The sequence below is a fragment of the Somniosus microcephalus genome, chromosome 24 (genome assembly GCF_052327205.1).
Source record: "Somniosus microcephalus isolate GS21.2 chromosome 24, FLI_Smic_1.0, whole genome shotgun sequence".
NCBI lineage: Eukaryota > Metazoa > Chordata > Chondrichthyes > Squaliformes > Somniosidae > Somniosus > Somniosus microcephalus.
In genome coordinates, this window is record NC_141010.1 from 56654108 (window position 1) to 56673286 (window position 19179).

The window sequence follows — 19179 nt, forward strand, 5'->3', positions numbered from 1 at the left end:
GGCCCAAGACCCAGTTACTGGTTTTACTTGATGTCTTATCATTGAATTGAAATGGAAACGTTTTATATTTTAGGATCTAATTATTTTGTTTGAGGGTGAAGCAGTCTAAAGTATGTCGTTTTGGAGTGTGGAAAGATGTACAATTGATGATGGGAGCAGATTAAAATAGTGTTTTTGCCCAGTGTCCATATTTAAGACTGTTCCCATGGTTACAGAGAGAGATGTATCTGGGCTGACATTCTCCCATGGTGCTATTCAAAGAACAGGGAGCTGTACCGGTGTCCTGAGAAAATGGATCGATTAGTCGTTCCATTCGTGGCACGTTGCTGATGCAGAACGCCTGTCGTGTTTGAGGACAGAACAGGCCCTGTACATCGGAGTAGATTCCAGGATACACTCCTGGCGGGCAGGGAATGAGCGTGGCCTGAGGGAGTGGTCGCTCGGGCTGCCTGCCTCTCTTCCACGGTCTTGTCCGTGCCCGGGCGGCCCCGGAGAGGTAGCGCACGCGGTGTCTACTGGTACGGCTTGAGCCCTCCTGCGACTGGTGGGCACCGCAATGAAGAGTGTCAGATAGACACTGAACCTGCAATAATATTGTGATTTAGTTGTGTAAGGCTCCTTTGCTTTTGTCAAAATGAGACTTTATTGCTTTATTTTAAGCCTCTAGGTTTAATTGGACCAGGTTTTAGATTGTATTAATGGTGCCTTCGAAAGGGGCACGTGTGGTGCTGACTTCTGTCAGGTGATACCTGGGCAACTCAGTGCCACTGCTATTGGTCCGATTAAAATAGGCCCAACCGGGAGCACGGAGTTAGGAAACTGCCCTTCACCAGCCGACAATAGGACATGAATGATGGGATAAAGCACGGCAGGGATGAGATTGAATGCCTTGGCTGACCAGAAATTGAATGGGTTGTCACATGGTACTCAAGTGACTGGCGGGTCAAACAGAATGTGATATTCCACTGGAAGTGGCTTCACTCAGACTCGTTATAGATTCAGAGAGCAACAGCAGCTGAAAACCTGGGACACAAACGGTGAACGGGTCTGGCCGATTCTGCCTGCAGACCCCTTGCCTATGTTGGGGCGTGAGGAGGAGGGTACCCCTTGCCCATGTTGTGGTGGGGGGGGGGGGGGCGATGTCCGTGCAGGCTGTCCTTCTGAAGGCTGCGCTGCTGCACGCCTCAACCTGGAGCAGTCCCCCTGTTTGCAGCCAGAAGAGAATAGTGGCCCCGGGAGGCAGGCACCAGGGAGGGCAGCTATTTTCCCCAAGTCCCAGCAGCCTAGCTGGCAGGCCCCGGGCTGGACCTGGAAGGAGAGGTTCCGGCCGTCGTCCTCCGTTAACAATCTGGACATGTGCCGGAAACAGGAAGACCTGGCCCCTAGTTTTGTGGTGATGACCTCACGTATAAACAAAGCAATGCAATGACGTTTTCCCAAATGCAGTGACGGGTTTAGGATTGAGCAGCAGCATCTCAATATCTGACAAACCAACAGAAACAGCTCAGCAAATACATAAACACTTCAAACATCTTCCTTTTGCTTCCCTCTGCCCTCTGCATTCTCCCCTTGTCTCCTTTGTGACTCGCACTAGTGTATATTCCACACTCTTGACAGTCCTAAGGTGCCTTATCCAAGTGGCTATTCTTATCCATGTCTAGACAGTGATTGCTGATGGGCTATCTATCCACTTGCCTTGGAATTCTTCAGCAAAGAGCTGGTACAGGCATAATGGGCTGAATGGCCTCCTTCAGTGCTGTAAGCATTTATGGTTCTACAGACTGGACACCTTTCCTTCTCCCTCCCTCCCTCGTATGCTCCCCCTCACCCCCAGACACACTCCCACATCACACATGGGAGTGCTGACACATTTCTCCTTCCTATCCCACAGGTCAATGGTAGCACCCAAGCTGAGGTCAGCTAATGTAGCACAGAGCAGGGATCCAACCTGGGACCTTCCTGGCCAGGTGGCACTTGCCCACGAAGCTGCTGATGGACTGTCTTACTGAAGCCACTGATCCCAAATCCCAAAGTTATCCCTGGAACCCCCAAGCCTCCGGATTTGGGATACTCTATGATCTCCAGCTTCTCCTACTGATGGTTGGTTGCAGCAAGTGAGATCGCTATGCAGCCCCTTGTACACTCAAAGTGCTTACATCTCTCTCCGGGAACTCGGAGGGACGTCTCCATTGATGTGCCGTACCATTGGCTGCAGATTCTCTTGCAGTAGTCTCATCGTGTGATGTGTCTGAGGTTGGGGCTGGGCCTGGGGTGGCAGTGTAGGCCATGAGGGGTACGCAGGATACGGCCAAGGCTCGTAGTGATGGTGATAAACTGTATCCGGCTCACTCTCTTCCAATCTGATGGACACTGGGTTCTAAGCACAGTGAAAGACGACACACTCTCAGGCTGGTTTCTTAAACCCAAGGTCTTTTTTTTACAACACGTGTAGGTTCCAAAGCACTAGATTAAAAAAAACAATTGTAATAGTGGGAATTTTAAACCCAGGTGTTTCCAATGGCTGCTGGTGTTGGCCACAAAAATAACATGGAATGTGCCGTCATCAGACTAATTCAACAACAAAGGAAAATGTCCAAAGGCACTTCACAAGAGGGCAATAAAAACTGACACCGAGCCACATGATCTATTGGGACAGGTTATCAAATGCTTGGGTCAAAAGGGTAGGTTTTAAGGATGGTCACGAAGGAGGAGAGAGTGGTGGCGAGGTTTAGGGAGCGAATCCCATAGCTTCGGGCCTAGCTGGCTGAAGGCACGGCTGCCAATGATGGGGCGAATGTAGTGGGAGATGCACAAGCGGCCAGAATAGGAGGAATGCAGAGATCACAGAGGGTTGTAGGGCTGGAGGAGGCGAGGCCATGGATGGATTTGAACATGAGGATGAGATTTTTTAAATGGAGATGTTGGTGGACTGGGATCAATGGAGGTCAGTGGGAATTCCAGAGCTCAAGGCCCAGATGGCTGAAGCCCTTAGTCAGGGGTCACACCCTCCATTAACTCAAACAGCAGACGGCGGGGATTAGAAGATTAGATTTTTTAGATGCCTCGCCCGTGGTGAAGGACCAGCCAAAGGCACGGATTAGAAAATCGCAGGCCTGCTCGTGAACCGTGCTCTGGGGGTCAGATACCTCATCGTGGGCAAGGACTTGGTTTGAGTTGTCAAATTTGTTTTGGTGATCGTCAAAAATCACTGACCCTTTATAACTAAACGCCTCTTCACCGTGAAACCCAGGCGTGAACTAAAACCGGACCTTTTAATTTTTTTCTATTCAAACGTACTTTTTGCGTTCAGTTTATGTTTTAGAAAGTTCCAGACTCTCATTGCCAAATATCTGGGCGCTTTGCACTGGTAGTCTAAAATCCTCCATGATGAACATTTCTCCCAACAACCCACTTCATTCTCCCAAGCTTTCACCTTCCTGCGATATAAGTGAGCTCAGCTCTCCAGTCTGACTGTTCCTGCTGACTGACCCCAGCTGGCTAGACTTTCCTCTGTTGATGGGTTTTACTGCTGGACATGCACTGGCCTGCTCTCCTTCTGTGTGCCAGAGTGACCGAGCGTGACTTCGTCTCACTTGCTGGGTCAACTTTTTTTTAAAATTCTCCCTGTATGAGTGTCGCTGACAAGGCTGGCATTTATTGCCCATCCCTTGTTACGCTTAAATGGTGCTGGGCCTCCTTCTTGGACCGCTGTAGTTGCAGCGATTTTTAATACAACTGAGTGTCTTGCTGGGTCACTTCAGGGGGGCAGTTAAGAGTTCACCACGTTGGTGAGGGACGGGAGTCACCTATAGGCCAGACCGGGTAAGGACGGCAGATTTCCTTCCCCAAAGGACATGAGTGAACCAGGTGGGTTTCTATGACAATCCGACAGTTTCATGGTGACTTTCAATGATACCAGCTTTTTAGTTCCTTTATTTTTAATTGAATTCGAATTCTCAGACTGCATTGGTGGGATTTGAACTCTTGTGCTCTGGATTATTAGTCCAGTAATATTGTGGGAAGGGGGGCTCCCAGCACGCTGTGCCTGCTGTGGCTCAGTCGTAGCAGCCTCGCCTCCGAGTCAGAAGGTCGTGAGTTCAAGCCCTACTCCATAATCCAGGCTGACACTCCAGTGCAGTGCTGAGGGAGTGCTGCACTGTCAGAGGTGCTGTCTTTTGGATGAGATGCTAAACTGAGGCCCTGTCTGCTCCCTCAGGTGGACATAAAAGATCACTAAAACAGATTATCTGGTCATTATTCTATTGCAGCCATGGTGGCAGCCAGCTTGCAACAGCAAGATCCCGCAAACAGCAATGTGATAATGACCAGATAATCTGTTTTTAAGTGATGTTGGTTGAGGGATAAATATTGGTCAGGACACCGGGGAGAACTCCCCTGCTCTTCGAATTAGTGACATGGGATCTTTTACATCTGCCCAAGACGGGGCCTCGCATTAACGTCTAAGCCAAAAGACGGCACCTCCCTCAGTGCAGCACTGCAGTGTCAGCCTAGATTATGTGCTCCGGTCTGGAGTGGGACAACCTGGCTCAGAGGCGCCAGAGTGCTACCCACCGAGCCACGACTGCAGTATGGGTCACGACTGGGACACGGGACACTTGCCGCGTTTCAGACCATCTTGCTGCCCCAATACCCGTTGCAAAAAGCAATGACCCCTGACCTCCAGCGCACACTGGATTTTCAGCTTGAGCTTGAAAGTGATTGACCACTGACCTGCATGGCGGGCTTTGGCTGCGCGCTGTAACCGAAGCTCGTGAGTGCTGCCATGGTGATGTTGTTCATGATCACTTGGTGCATCTGTGCGTTCTGTATCATCATCAGCTCCACCAGGTCTGGGGGAAGAAGCACATCAACTAACTTGTTCTACTGCTCTAATGTTTTACCCACACATTTCTTATTTCTCTCTCCTGATTTAATTACTTCTCATCTTTTAGTTTTTCCTTTACCTGTAGTGTCTAAAGCACAATTATTGACGATTACTCTACTCTCTTCCCTTTCATTTGTTTTAGAACTATTATTTATACTACCATGTCCACCTGAGCCCGCCCCCCAGTTACTAGTTTAAAGTACTCGTGACCGCCCTATTTATCCTTTCCGCTAGGACCCTGGTCCCAGCCCGTCCCACACCACTCCTTCAGTCACGTCTTTACTTCTCTAATCAGCTTATCTCTACACCAATTTGCACGTGGCTCGGGTAATAATCTAGAGACTATAACCCTTGAGGTCCTGTTCTTTAATTTAGCTCCTAGCTCCTGGTACTTCCAAACAAGACCTCTTGGTGACACTTTCCTATGTTGTTGGTCCCAACTTGGACAACAATGATTGGATCCTCCCCCTCCCTCTCCAATATCCTTTCAAGCCGGACTGAGATGTCCCTCAGGGGCACCAGGGAGGCAACATACCATGTGGGACTCTCAATCCTGCTGACAAAGGATGCTAGCTGCCCCCCTAATTATTGAATCCCCTACAGCTACCATATTACGTTTCCCCTCCTCCTCCTCCCCCCTTAGGACAGCCGCCTGCTCCAAAGTGCCATGGTTCACATTCTGGCTGTCCTTCCGACAGTCTTTATTCTTATCCTCATCAGTAGCAAGTACATTGTAACTGTTGGATAGGATCAGTTTCTATGGATCCTCATTCTCTATCTCACCTGGGTTCCCCTTACTCTGTACACAATCAGTCACACCAACCCCATTCTGATCTTGCACCTCCCTACGAGGTGTGACCAAGGTCTGGAGCAAACTGTCCAGATACTCCTCCCCCTCTCGTGTCTCCAACTCGCACTCCAGCTCAATGACTCTGAGCCGGAGAGATTAGAGATGGAGATAGCTAGCTACTATGTACGTGGTCATTCGGGACAGCCTCGCTGTCCACAAACTCCAACATACTGCAGTCCAGACACACAATCGGCTCTGCCATATCCTAGTCTGTATTATTTATATCTACTTTTCATTCTGTTGTAAGCACTATGCAATAAAACACTGGACAACATTTTAAATACTTAGGGGGGAAAATTCAATACCTTTAGCACCTCCTGTTAGTGCCAGCAGATGGTGCTAATGGGGCGCTAGAGTATTATCGCCGGGGCGCGGCGAATCCCGCGCCGCATGTCAAATCCCGCGCAGCATGTCAAATCCCGCAGCGCCGCCTCTAACAGTTATCGCCGGGAGCCTCAATGCCAGGTGGAGCATGAAGTCAATGAGTGTGCAACGCTCACTGGCCGCCCGATCTGCGAAATTGATTGTCGCCACCTAACTTAGCACCTGGAGTAAACAGCGACAAGGAGGGCTGGCATGAAGCAACAGGAAGCCGGCTCCAGGGATGTTATTTAAAGGGATCATGAGTAATGAGTTGCAGCTATAAGTTAGTGAAGTTTCAGTGCTTTCTTGTCAGTTTCACATAGTGCAACAGTCTCATTCGGTAATTTCAAAATTATTTAGTATCAGGGTGTTGTGGCAACTAAAAAGTAGTTACATTTATTCTTAAAAAAATCAAACTGCTACACTTGATTACATTAATGGGCTGTGCTGGCAGTTGACCTCGCCCTCCAGGATCTACGGCAGAGGCAGCGAAAAAGATTGGAACATGTGGCGGAGGAGGGCCATCAGGGCTCTCAACAGGAGGCCTTACCTTCTGAGGGCACTTCTACCTTCAATTAAGTGAGGTGCAGCGTATTAGAAGGCTCTGCTGTACCAAGGAGGTGGTTACAGAACACTGCCATTTCCTGCAACCAGACCTCCAGCCTCAGATCCAAGGTGACCACGGCTCTCTCAGTGACAGTCAAGGTCACCGTCGCCCTCAATTTCTTCGCCAGCGGATCCTTCCAGTCTGCAACAGGAGACATAGCTAACATATCGCAGTTCTCCATCCATTGCTGCATCCGGGAGGTCAGAGGCTCTCTACAGCAGGAGAAGGGATTATATTTCCTTCCCCACTACCAGAGAGAAGCAGGAAGTGCATGCACGTGGCTTTGCCAGGATAGCAGGATTCCCCATGCTTCAGGGCACCATTGACTGCACCCATGTGGTTTTGCAGGCACCGCATAACAATCCTGATATCTTCCATAACTGCAAAGGCTACCGCTCACTTAATTTGCAGTTGGTGTGCGACCACAGACAGCGAATCCTCAATGTGAATGCCCGCTATCCTGGCAGCAGCCACGCTGCCTACATCCTACGCCAGCACTCTTCCAGCCACCACGTCAAGCTTACGGCTGGCTGGTCGGAGACAAGGGCTATCCGCTCTCCACCCTGACTCCCCTCCGCAACCCCAACACTCCTGCCCAGCACTCATATGACAGCCATGCTGCCACCAGGAACATCATTGAGCAGACCATCAGAGTGCTCAAGCAACAGTTCCGCTGCCTTGACCACTCGGGAGGAGCCCTCCAGTACTCGGCTGAGTGGGTGTCCCATTTCGTGGTGGTCTGCTGCATGCTCCACAACTTGGCCATCATGAGGGCGCAGCCCTTGCCACCAGGGATCGTGGGACCACCTGAGGAGGAGGAAGAGGGAGAGGAGGAGGAGAAACGGGAGCGAGGGAGGAGGCAGCCACTCAATCGGCCTTCCGGAGGGGCGGTCCGTGACCACCTCATCAGACTGCGGATCCAATGAATTAAACCCCAGATCCCCGTTGCTCTCCACATCCCCATCATTCCATCCCTGTCACAGACCATATCACAGCACAAAGCGGAAATGAGACACGCCACAAAAGAATCCAAACTGAATTAATAAATTTATCAAAAATCAGTGAACGCATTTGCAACAAAAATGTTAACTATAATAATAATAATTCAACTTTATTGTCATTGAACAACAAAATGTGATCTTGCAAGCTCCCATGAGTCCAGTACAAATAACATTAAACGTAAATAGCACTGTCCTGGGAGAAGCAAAGCCGCTGCGTCTGTGCACGCCGCCATTCCATTTCCACCATTCCTCCTGTCCGATAATCTTCAGCCCAACGCCCGGGCCTGCTCACCAGCTACCCCTCCTTCCGTAACCTTCTCACCAACCACCCCTTCTTCCGTGACCTTCTCACCAACCACCCCTCTTCATGACCTTCTGCACCTGGTCTTCCCTGATGGTCACCCCCTCCAGGTACTAACCAGGCCTGGCTCTGCTTAGCTTCCAAGCCTTGCCAGTGACCCTGTCCCTAATCCCAGGAACTATACACCCTTGTGCAATCCCTTAGTGCCTGGTGTTACTGTGCCTTTGCCTACTCTAGTGCTCCTACAAAGTGTTGGTCCAGTGGCTGCAGCAGGGCTGGTGGAAGGCTGCTGAGTGTCCGTGCGGGGGACTTCAGATGGCCTTGCAGGACGCCCTCGACCAGCTCTGGGCCTGGAAGGCCTGGCTGTAGACTGCACCACCTCAGCATGGGTGGCAGCAGTCTGGGCTGGTTGAATGATAGGCCGCGACAAGGGCAATGGCGGAGTGGCAGTGGTGGAGCAGGAATGCTGTCATCCTGAGAGAGGACAGCAGGTTCCTGCTCCACTGACCCACTGCCACTCCCCTGGGGCAGCAGCTCAGCATCCCTAGCAACCTGCTGGAACACAGATTGCTGGCCTGCTGCAACACCGTGAAAGCCCCGGTCGATGGTGGTAGACCCAGCTACAATGGCAGCAGTCAGAGGTTGCATGGCATCAAGCTGAGACTGCATGAGAGCAGTCTGAGATTGGATGCCACCAAGCATAGACTGTATTACAGCACTAAGTCATTGCGTCGCTTCCGCCTGTGCTACAATGGAAGCTGCCAGATCGCCCATCACACGCAGCATCAGGTCTGGGTCGCCACGGTCTCTCAGGGAGTCTATTATCCTTTGCAGACTGGAAATGATGGGCTCCATGGTGTGTGCAGAGCCTTGTGCAATGTTGGAGGCAGACTCCTCCACGCTCCTTACCATTGCCAAGAGGCTCTCGGGCACCCTTGCCATTGCACCTATCATCACCCTTCTTCTAAAGGCTTCCCCATCGAGGTCCTCATCTGAGTCCTGTGCAGCAGAACTCGCTCTCCGGGGAGCTGACCCCCCCCGAGCTACCCTTTCCCTCTGGCCTTGCTGCAGCCCGCTCGTCCCTGGTGCATCACCCTGTGTAGATCCCGCTACTATACTAGCCTCTACAGAACGCATAGTGCCAGTATCTGAGTTGGTGCCTGCGGGTGAGACATGCAGTGACGCGGTGTGTTCTTCCTCTTCCTCTTCTCCCGCTTCCCTCTCTGCGGTGCCCTCAGTGACAGGCTGAATCATAGAATCATAGAAAGTTGAGGAAACGGAAGGAGGCCATTTCAGTCCATTGTGTCTGCGCCGGCCAACAAAGAGCTATCCAGCCTAATCCCACTTCCCAGCTCTTGGTCCGTAGCCCTGCAGGTTAGAGCATCCCAAGTGCACATCCAAGTACTTTTTAAATGTGGTTAGGGTTCCTGCCTCGACCACCCTTTCAGACAGTGAGTTCCAGACCCCCACAACCCTCTGGGTGAAGAAATGTCCCCTCCAATCCCCTCTAAACCTTCCCCCAATTACTTTAAATCTGTGCCCCCTGGTTTTTGACCCCTCTGCTAAGGGAAATAGGTCCTTTCTATCCACTTTATCTATGCCCCTCATAATTTTATACACTCCCCTCAGCCTCCTCTGTTCCAAGGAAAACAGACCCAGCCTATCCAGTCTTTCCTCATAGCTAAGATTCTCTACTCCCAGCAATATCCTTGTAAATCTCCTCTGTACCCTCTCCAGTGCAATCACATCTTTCCTGTAATGTGGTGACCAGAACTGCACGCAGTACTCTAGCTGAGGCCTAACTAGTGTTTTATATAGTTGAAGCATAACCCCCCTGCTCTTGTATTCTATGCCACGGCTAATAAAGGCAAGCATTCCGTATGCCTTCTTAACCACCTTACCTACTTGGCCTGCTACCTCAGGGATCTGTGGACATGCACTCCAAGGTCCCTTTGTTCCTCTACACTACTCAGTGTCCTACCATTTACTGTGTATTCCCTTTCCTTGTTAGCCTTCCCCAAATGCATTACCTCACACTTCTCCGGATTGAATTCCATTTGCCACTGCTCTGCCCACCTGACCAATTTATTGATATCTTCCTGCAGTCTACAGCTTCCTTCTTCAGTTTCAACCGCACAGCCAATTTTAGTATCAGCTGCAAACTTCTTAATCATACCCCCTATATTCAAGTCAAGATCGTTGATATATGTAATGATATCAGCAAATAGAGATGGTATTTGCCTGTTTGATTATGATGCCTACCAGCATGTTTGCATGTATTGATTGCTTGTGCCTGACCAGCAGAGGGCATGTGACCGAGACAAGCAAGGCAGTTTAGTTTGGTTTCAGTTTCATTCTAGATGGATCACTAGCATCATGTCTCCTGTAAAGCTGTATAAAGAGTTGAAAAAGCTTTAGATTAAAACTCATTCTCTTTCATAAATGTCTCGTCATTGAACCCACAAAGAAATCAATACATGGTGTCAGAAGTGACTGAAAGAGATGAAGAGAAAAAATCTGAAGTTAAATCAGCTCTCCACAAATTAGCAAGCCAAAAGAGAACATCGTTGCTTACCATTGGAGAATAGCTAACGAAGTGAAAAAATGGAAGGTTTACACCCACCGGCGACGCTTCAGTTGGCAGGTAATGTGGCTGAAAATTGGAGGAGGTTCAAACAACGTGTGGGGTTGTATTTATCAGCAATCGGAGCTGACGAGAAAAGTAATAAAAGGAAATCGTCACTGTTCTTTCATGTCGTGGGTGATGAAGCGCTGGAGGTGTATAATAATTTCACATTCGCTGCTAATGGAGACAAAATGAAGCTAGATAAAATAATGGAACAGTTTGAGGCCTACTGCATACCTAAATGTAACGTGACGTTTGAGAGGCACAGATTTTTCACGTGTACAGAAAACGGGAGAGACTATTGATCAGTATGTGACTGAACTGAGAAACCGAAGCAAAACATGTGAATTTGGGGGACTGACAGACTCGCTGATAAAAGACAGACTGGTGTGTGGTATTCTGAATAATGGTCTAAGGGAAAGACTGCTAAGAGAGCAAGATCTAGACCTGGGAAAAGCCATAGCACTGTGTAGGGCTACAGAGACTGTGAAGTCGCAGGCCAAGGAGCTGTTCAGTGACAATAGCTACAACGTGGATGCAGTGAGAGAACGGATACAAACCGTTTAACAAAAAGAGCGCCAATGTGAAAAAAGAGGCGTGGCCAGCGAACGAAAATGAAAGGGACAATCGAAAGACATGTAGTCGATGCGGTACACAGCATCCACCAAAAAAGTGTCCAGCATATGGTAAAAAATGCAATAGTTGCAACAAAAACAACCATTGTGCCCGTTGCTGTAAGAACCAAGCGCAACAAAGCAAGGTCCATACAGTAGATGAAAGCGAGATAGAGGAGTTCTATGTAGATGTTGTGTCTGAAAACAAAAAAGAAGAAAGAGACTGGATGTTGACACTAAAAGTGAATGACATACACATTCCATTTAAATTGGATACTGGAGCACAAGTTAATGTGATATCAGAGGCTGATTTTAAGAAAATTAGACCCAGACCAAAGATACATGGAATCAAAGTGAAAGTAACAGGACACTCAGGTACTGAAATACCAGTGAAAGGAAGATGCATTGTCAAAGTAACACACAAGGACAGAGAGCACACGCTAGCATTAATCGTGGTGCCAAAAGCCTGTGAGAGACTGAACCTGGTAAAGAGAGTCCTCGTTGTGGAAAGCGAAGGAGAGACAGTCTATGATGAACTGAATGTTGCGTACACACTGGGTAAGCTGATGTATACAGCAGACACGTTGTCCAGAGCTGTTGACCCAGGAGAGCCCGCAAACACAGTGAAAAGACTGATGTACAAGGCAAAAGACAGTGGAACTGACTTCTACCAAAACATGCTTGTATACCGCACAACGCCGCTCGAGTGTGGTAAGTCACCAGCCCAACTCCTGATGGGACGTCGGCTAAGGTCAAACCTACCCATCCCGGAGAACCTCCTGAAAACAAGAGGGGGAGAAAGTGAGGAATTTCAAAGAACAACAAAGAAAAGCAAAAGTACTACTATGACAGAGGAACACAAAACCTACCTGAACTCCACACTGGTGACCAAGTAAGGTTCAAAGACAAAACAAACATATGGACTCAGAAGGGAACTGTCCTGAGTGAAGTTCAACCAAGATCATACACCATTCAGACGGATGAGGGTGCTGTTCTGAGAAGAAATCGTCGAGATCTTCTCATGGGACCAGCCACAGCAGGTCAAGAGACTGATACTGTTGAACAACCTGATCACACAGCTGAGAACCAATCATCTAAGGCAACAACTCAGATTCAAGGACAATCAATCCGAAAATCCTCAAGACACGTGAAGCCTCCTGAGAGACTCATTGAGCAAATTTAAGGACTATTGTTATAGAAGGAAGTAATGTTATCTTATTCTTTCTTCAAGTTCTAGTGTATTGACATATTTCATGTGAACACACAAAGCAAGGTTAAAAAACCTTGATCATGATAATGATAATGTAAGTTCATTAAGTGTTACAGTTAAAATGCAGATTAATACAAAGAAAACATGTTGTTAGTTAAAAGTAAAATACTTTTGTTTTAAGAAAAGGAGATGTAATGATATCAGCAAATAGAGATGGTATTTGCCTGTTTGATTATGATGCCTACCAGCATGTTTGCATGTATTGATTGCTTGTGCCTAACCAGCAGAGGGCATGTGACCGAGACAAGCAAGGCAGTTTAGTTTGGTTTCAGTTTCATTCTAGATGGATCACTAGCATCGTGTCTCCTGTAAAGCTGTATAAAGAGTTGAACAAGCTTTAGATTAAAAGTCATTCTCTTTCATAAATGTCTCGTCATTGAACCCACAAAGAAATCAATACAATATATACCACAAGAAGTAAGGGACCTAGTACTGAGCCCTGCGGAACCCCACTGGAAACAGCCTTCCAGTCACAAAAACACGCAGCAACCATTACCCTCTGCTTCCTGTCTCCGAGCCAGTTTTGAATCCAACTTGACACTTTGCCCTGGATCCCATGGGCTTTTAACTTCGTGACCAGTCTGCCATGTGGAACCTAATCAAAAGCCTTGCTAAAGTCTATATACACTGCATCAAATGCACTACCCTCATCTACCCTCCTTGTTACCTCCTCAGGTGTTTGCTCATTCTCTGAAAGCATTAAGGTGAGGGGAGGGGGGCAGGAAGGGAGAAATGCTTGCATGCAGCATGATTAGCTGGAAAGTGCGAAACACTTGTGGGGGGAGGTGGGATGTGAGAAGAAGGATTAGGGATGAACATACCGTTGTCCCCAAGGGGGTCAACGTCGCTGGTGGCCACGATGCCCACCACCTGGCGCCCAATAATCTCCACTCGATTCTCCAGCGCAGACAATGGTTGGGTGTCAGCTTGTCCCCCGCCTGTGCGCCCCTGCTCTCTCCTGTTGTGAGCCACCTTGGCCTGCAAGAGAGAGGAAAATGTCTGAGTGAGTGTGGAGCAATGTGTTTGGGTGATGTGCCTGCCATAGTTGAATAGCTGTCATTGTGTGCAAGGTGTGAGATGTGGGTGTGAGTGTTGGTAGGTAGAGATTGTTGGTGGGTGAGTGCTGGGGGTGTGGTGCTTTGGGCAGTGTGTGACGATTATAGCTCAGATGGTGCTATGCAACATTTGTTGAAGTATTCACTCAGCCTGACCACCCAGGTGAGGTCGTTAAATTTCTTCCTGCACTGTGTGAGGGTCCTGGGGATCACAGTGCTGCCCGAGATGTGCTGCGCTACCTCCCTCCACATGGAAGACTTGCGGTGAGGGCCTCCTGCCACTTGTCGGGTAGAGCACCGCCCTCTGTCTATCCACAGTGAACACCAACTCCTCCAATGCTTGATCGCTGAATCTGCGGGCTCTCTCCCTGGGTATGGATCTGCCATGAGTACAGCTGCTTCAGTCCTCCAGCTCCTTCTCCTTGTTCTGCTGCTGCTTGCTGAGTTAGCTTCACAGCCAGCAATGCTGAGAATGAGATGCTGCAGCATCAATGAACCTCCCCTTTACGAACTGGAAAAAGCCTGTGGCAATCATGACTTGCGATTAGACTGCACCTGATATTGGTCCACCCTTTGCATGTAACGCCAATGAGTTTGGGCTTAAAGACTTGAGTTAACACTCCAATCATTTCTTTGAGCAGTGAGCATGAATTTTGCATGCAGTCTAAAGCATTAGCGCCTGGCGCTAATTCTCCAACTTTTCTAATTATACCGTCCATTCCTGGGCTATAATGAATTTCTAGCCCTTACTGTCTTAAGCTTACACAAACCACTACAATATTGGAGGCAAAAGCAACACCGAATTCCCACTCTCACCAAATTCCCAACTTTACACTCTGTTTACGATGCACTTCATTTATGACAACTCTGTGCATTATTACTGCGATTGTGAGTTAGTCCCTGGTTATTACTGCGAGTGTGAGTTAGTCCCTGGTTATTACTGAGAGTGAGAGTTAGTCCCTGGTTATTACTGAGAGTGTGAGTTAGTCCCTGGTTATTACTGCGAGTGTGAGTTAGTCCCTGCAGGAAAGGGGATCTTACCTTCCTTCACGTGCCCATTCCTGATTGGTGGAACTTGAGGTTGCTGCAGTCCGGAGAATTGCTGGATTATAGTTGTCGGCTGTTGGGGAACCTGCAGGAACGGAGAAAGTTTACAATCACGTTGAGGGGGATGTGAATGAAGCCAGGGATTGCGGGAAAGGAGCCTTCAGAGTCAAGGCTTGTCGTGGACTTCCAGCTCGGTCATGCAGCGTGGCTTTGCAATTGAGGTGACACTATGTCAAACGTCTATCAGAAGCTTGTTGGCACAGGGAATGTTTATGAATTGGGAAAAGACCATTTAGCCCAAGGCACCTACTGACCTTCCCTCTCCAGCAACATACCTGACAGCTGAACCCGATTTTGCTGTCCACTACAATGACTATTCCACATCTCTTGCTGTTTCAGGCTAATGCACTTGGATTCCTGTATCTGTGGTTGGATAAACGAATGCTCTCTCGACGAACCACTGACAGATTTCTCTCCCAGGTGTCAGACTTGGCTCAGTGGATAGTAGTTCATCTCTGGGGCAGCAGGTTGTGGGTTCAGGTCCCACTCCAGCGGTTTGAGCTCATTATCCAGGCTGACATAAGAACATAAGAAATAGGAGCAGGAGTAGGCCAATCGGCCCCTCGAGCCTGCTCTGCCATTCAATAAGATCATGGCTGATCTGATCCTAACCGCCAATCCACTATCACAGAACCATCTCCTGAATCTAACAGAATTAGACACACGAAATAGGAGCAGGATCAGGCTACATGGCCCCTGGGCCCGCTCCGCTACCCACAGGGCCATGACTGATCCGAACCTAGACTCATGTCCAAATTCCTGCCCGCTCCCCGTAACCCTTAATTCCCTTTACTTCTAGGAAACTGTCTGATATACCTATCAATTCATCCAATAAAAAGCGACGAGTTAGGAACGTAACTAAAGGTTTTTATTGACTAAATAACAGAGCCCACCCTCGTGGGTGATCGGGTCCAACAAGGAGGAATACCAGCCAGTCGACTACCTTTATACCTGGGCAGGTAGGTGGAGCCATGGGCGGAGTCGGAGGTGGTCAGCCCAGGTATAACAGCGCGACAAGAGGCGACCTCGTATTGTGATACAACAGTGATAACGGTGATAACAATACAACTATAGTGTAACGATAAAAGTGGTTTACCACATTCACCCCTTGTTTAGATTTGAGTCCGGCGGGGTGAAGTGTACTACCAGTTCTGGTATGTCAGTCTGTCCGGAGGCCTCGTAAGCCTCTCCGATCGTCGCAGCAGCAGTGCTGCATTATCCGGTGTTAATGCTGGTGTCTGCGTGGTCGGCGAAGGCTCGTGGGGTTCCGGCATGCCGTCTACCTGGGCTGGAATTGGGGGAGTGGTGGGGGGGGTAAAGGTGGTGTCTCCGGAGTGCCCGAGGGTGCGAGGTCTCGTAAGGAGACAGTGTCCTCCCGCCCGTCTGGGTAAGCCACGTAGGCGTACTGGGGGTTGGCGTGCAGGAGGTTCACCCTCTCGACCAGGGGGTCTGTTTTATGGGCCCTCACGTGCTTTCGCAGCAAGACGGGCCCCGGAGAGGTCAGCCAGGTTGGTAGAGTGGTTCCCGTAGTCGACTTCCTGGGGAAAACAAACATTCGTTCATGGGGGGTGGCGTTAACGGCAGTGCAAAGTAGTGACCGGATGGAGTGCAGCGCTGTCGGGAGGACTTCCTGCCAGCGGGAGGTTGGGAGGCCCTTAGACTTTAAGGCTAAGAGGACGGCCTTCCATACCGTCGCGTTCTCTCTTTCCACCTGGCCGTTCCCTCGGGGGTTGTAGCTGGTGGTCCTACTTGCTGCAATACCTCTCGCTAGTAGGAACTGACGGAGTTCCTCGCTCATGAAAGAGGAGCCCCGGTCACTATGTATATAGTTTGGGAACCCGAACAAGGCGAAGAGGTCGTTCAGGCATTTAATGACCGTGGTACTGGTCATGTCTGGGCAGGGGAAGGCAAAGGGGAAACGGGAGTACTCATCAACAATGTTGAGGAAGTACACATTACGGTCAGAGGACGGGAGGGGCCCCTTAAAGTCGATGCTCAGGCGCTCGAAGGGGCGGGTGGCCTTGATCAGGCTTGCTCTGTCCGGCCTAAAGAAGTGCGGTTTGCACTCGGCACAGGTCTGGCAGTTCCTGGTTATGGTCCTGACCTCCTCGATGGAGTAGGGCAGGTTGCGGGCCTTAATGAAGTGGTAAAGTCTGGTGACCCCGGGGTGGCAGAGGTCGTTGTGGAGGGTCTGAAGTCTATCACTTTGCGCGCTGGCGCATGTAATTCGTGACAGAGCATCGGGGGGTTCGTTCAGCTTACCTGGCCGGTACAAGATATCATAATCGTAGGTGGAGAGCTCGATTCTCCACCTCAAGATCTTGTCATTCTTGATTTTGCCCCTCAGCTTGTTATTAAACATAAAAGCGACCGAACGTTGGTCGGTAAGGAGGGTAAATCGTTTGCCTGCCAGGTAGTGCCTCCAGCGTCGTACCGCCTCCACAATCGCCTGGGCCTCCTTCTCGACCGACGAGTGTCGGATCTCAGGGCCCTGTAGGGTCCTTGAGAAGAAGGCCACCGGTCTCCCCTCCTGGTTAAGGGTGGCGGCTAGGGCGAAGTCGGATGCATCGCTCTCGACTTGGAAGGGGATGGACTCATCCACTGCGTGCATAGTGGCCTTGGCAATGTCTCCCTTAATGAGGGAGAAGGCTGCGCACGCTTCCTCCGTAAGGGGGAAGGATGTGGACTTCATGAGGGGTCTGGCTTTGTCCGCATAATTGGGCACCCATTGGGCATAGTAGGCGAAGAGCCCCAGGGTTCTCTTAAGTGCCTTAGGGCAGTGGGGGAGGGGTAGCTCCATGAGGGGGCGCATTCTTTCGGGGTCGGGGCCGATGAGTCCGTTCTCTACTACACAGCCAAGGATGGCAAGGCGCGAGGTGTTAAACACACATTTCTCCTTATTGTAGGTGAGGTTCAGCCGTTGGGCTGTACGGAGGAATTTCTCCAGATTCACGTCGTGGTCCTGCCGGTCGCGGCCGCAGATGGTGACGTTATCTAGGTAGGGGAATGTGGCCTGCAGTCCGTTCTGGTCAACCATCCGGTCCATCTCCCTTTGGAAGACCGAGACCCCGTTGGTGACACCGAAGGGGACCCTAAGGAAGTGGTATAGGCGCCCATTCGCCTCGAAGGCGGTGTACTGGCGGTCCTCGGGGTGGATAGGGAGTTGGTGGTAGGCCGACTTAAGGTCGATGGTCGAGAATACGCGGTATTGTGCAATCTGATTGACCATGTCAGATATGCGGGGAAGGGGGTATGCGTCCAGCTGGGTGTATCTGTTTATGGTCTGGCTGTAGTCGATGACCAGGCGATTTTTATCGCCGGTCTTAACGACCACGACCTGGGCACGCCAGGGGCTGTTGCTCCCCTCGATGATGCCCTCCTTCAGGAGCCGCTGCACCTCAGAGCTAATGAAAGCTCTGTCCCCAGCGCTGTACCGCCTGCTCTTGGTAGCGACGGGTTTGCAGTCGGGGGTGAGGTTAGCGAACAGGGAAGGTGGCGGCACCTTGAGGGTGGATAGGCTGCAGGTGTTACGCGGTGGGCGGTTTAGCCTTCGCTGGTTGTCGACTGTGAGTGGGGGGAGGGGTCCACCGTATGCTAGGGTTACACTTTGGAGGTGGGATTGGAAGTCCAGCCCTAGTAGGACGGCAGCGCAGAGCTGGGGGAGGACGAGGAGTTTAAAGTTTTTATACTCTGTACCCTTAACCGACAAGGTCACAGCACAGTAGCCGCTAATGTCCGTGGCGTGGGACCTCGATGCCATCGAGATTCGGTTGCACGTTGGCAGGACAGGGAGGGAGTAGTGGCTCACCGTGTCTGGGTGGATGAAGCTCTCCGTGCTTCCGCTGTCGAACAGGCAGGTCGTGGCGTGGCCGTTTACTTTGATGTCCATCATCGACTTGGACAGGTGGTGTGGGCGGGCTTGATCCAGAGTGACAGAGGCTAGTGTGTAGGTAAGCGAGTCGTTGTCGTCTGCGGGCGAGGCGGTCGTCGGGTCCGGGGGCCCGGTGGCAGTCGGGCGTGGTGGGTAAAATGGCGTCTCCCACGAGGTAGGACAAAATGGCGGAGAAGATGGCTGCCCCCATAACTCACATGAGGCACTATTGGGGTTGGTTGCCTTGATCAAAGATGGCCGCCCCCATGACTCACATGTGGGGATACTGGCCTCAGTTGCCGTGAAAGAAGATGGCCGCCCCCACAGTTCGCATGAGGCACTGCTGGCCTCTGAAGATCCGCTCCTGCAGGCCTTAGAGAAGTGGCCTTTCTTCCTGCAGGTTGAGCAGGTAGAGTTCCTGGCTGGGCAGCGCGACCTCGGGTGCTTCTCCTGGCCGCAAAAGAAGCAGCCGGCGGCCCGATCGCGGGTGCCTGATGTCGGAGCCGGTACCGGGGGTGGCGGGCCCGGTCGGGTCCGGGACGCCGACGCTGAGGTAGGTCCCGGGGGCGGCGCTGTGAAGGGTATTGCGGTAGGGGTCGGGCCCGAGTCCCAGGGTCGCGAGCAGTACC

The 19179-nt window shown here is 50.5% G+C and overlaps 1 protein-coding gene across 1 annotated transcript in view; it reads right to left on the reverse strand.

Moving 5' to 3' along the window:
- Positions 1-19179, reverse strand: part of LOC147101487 (proline-rich protein 29-like) — a 41630-nt gene that overhangs the window by 10059 nt on the left and 12392 nt on the right. Inside the window, exons 2-4 of the mRNA XM_085966626.1 lie at positions 14614-14704; positions 4732-4850; positions 2157-2377 (exon numbers count right to left, since the gene is read on the reverse strand). Coding sequence (XP_085822752.1) covers positions 2157-2377; positions 4732-4850; positions 14614-14704 — 431 coding nt within the window. The remainder of the gene's footprint in view (positions 1-2156; positions 2378-4731; positions 4851-14613; positions 14705-19179) is intronic.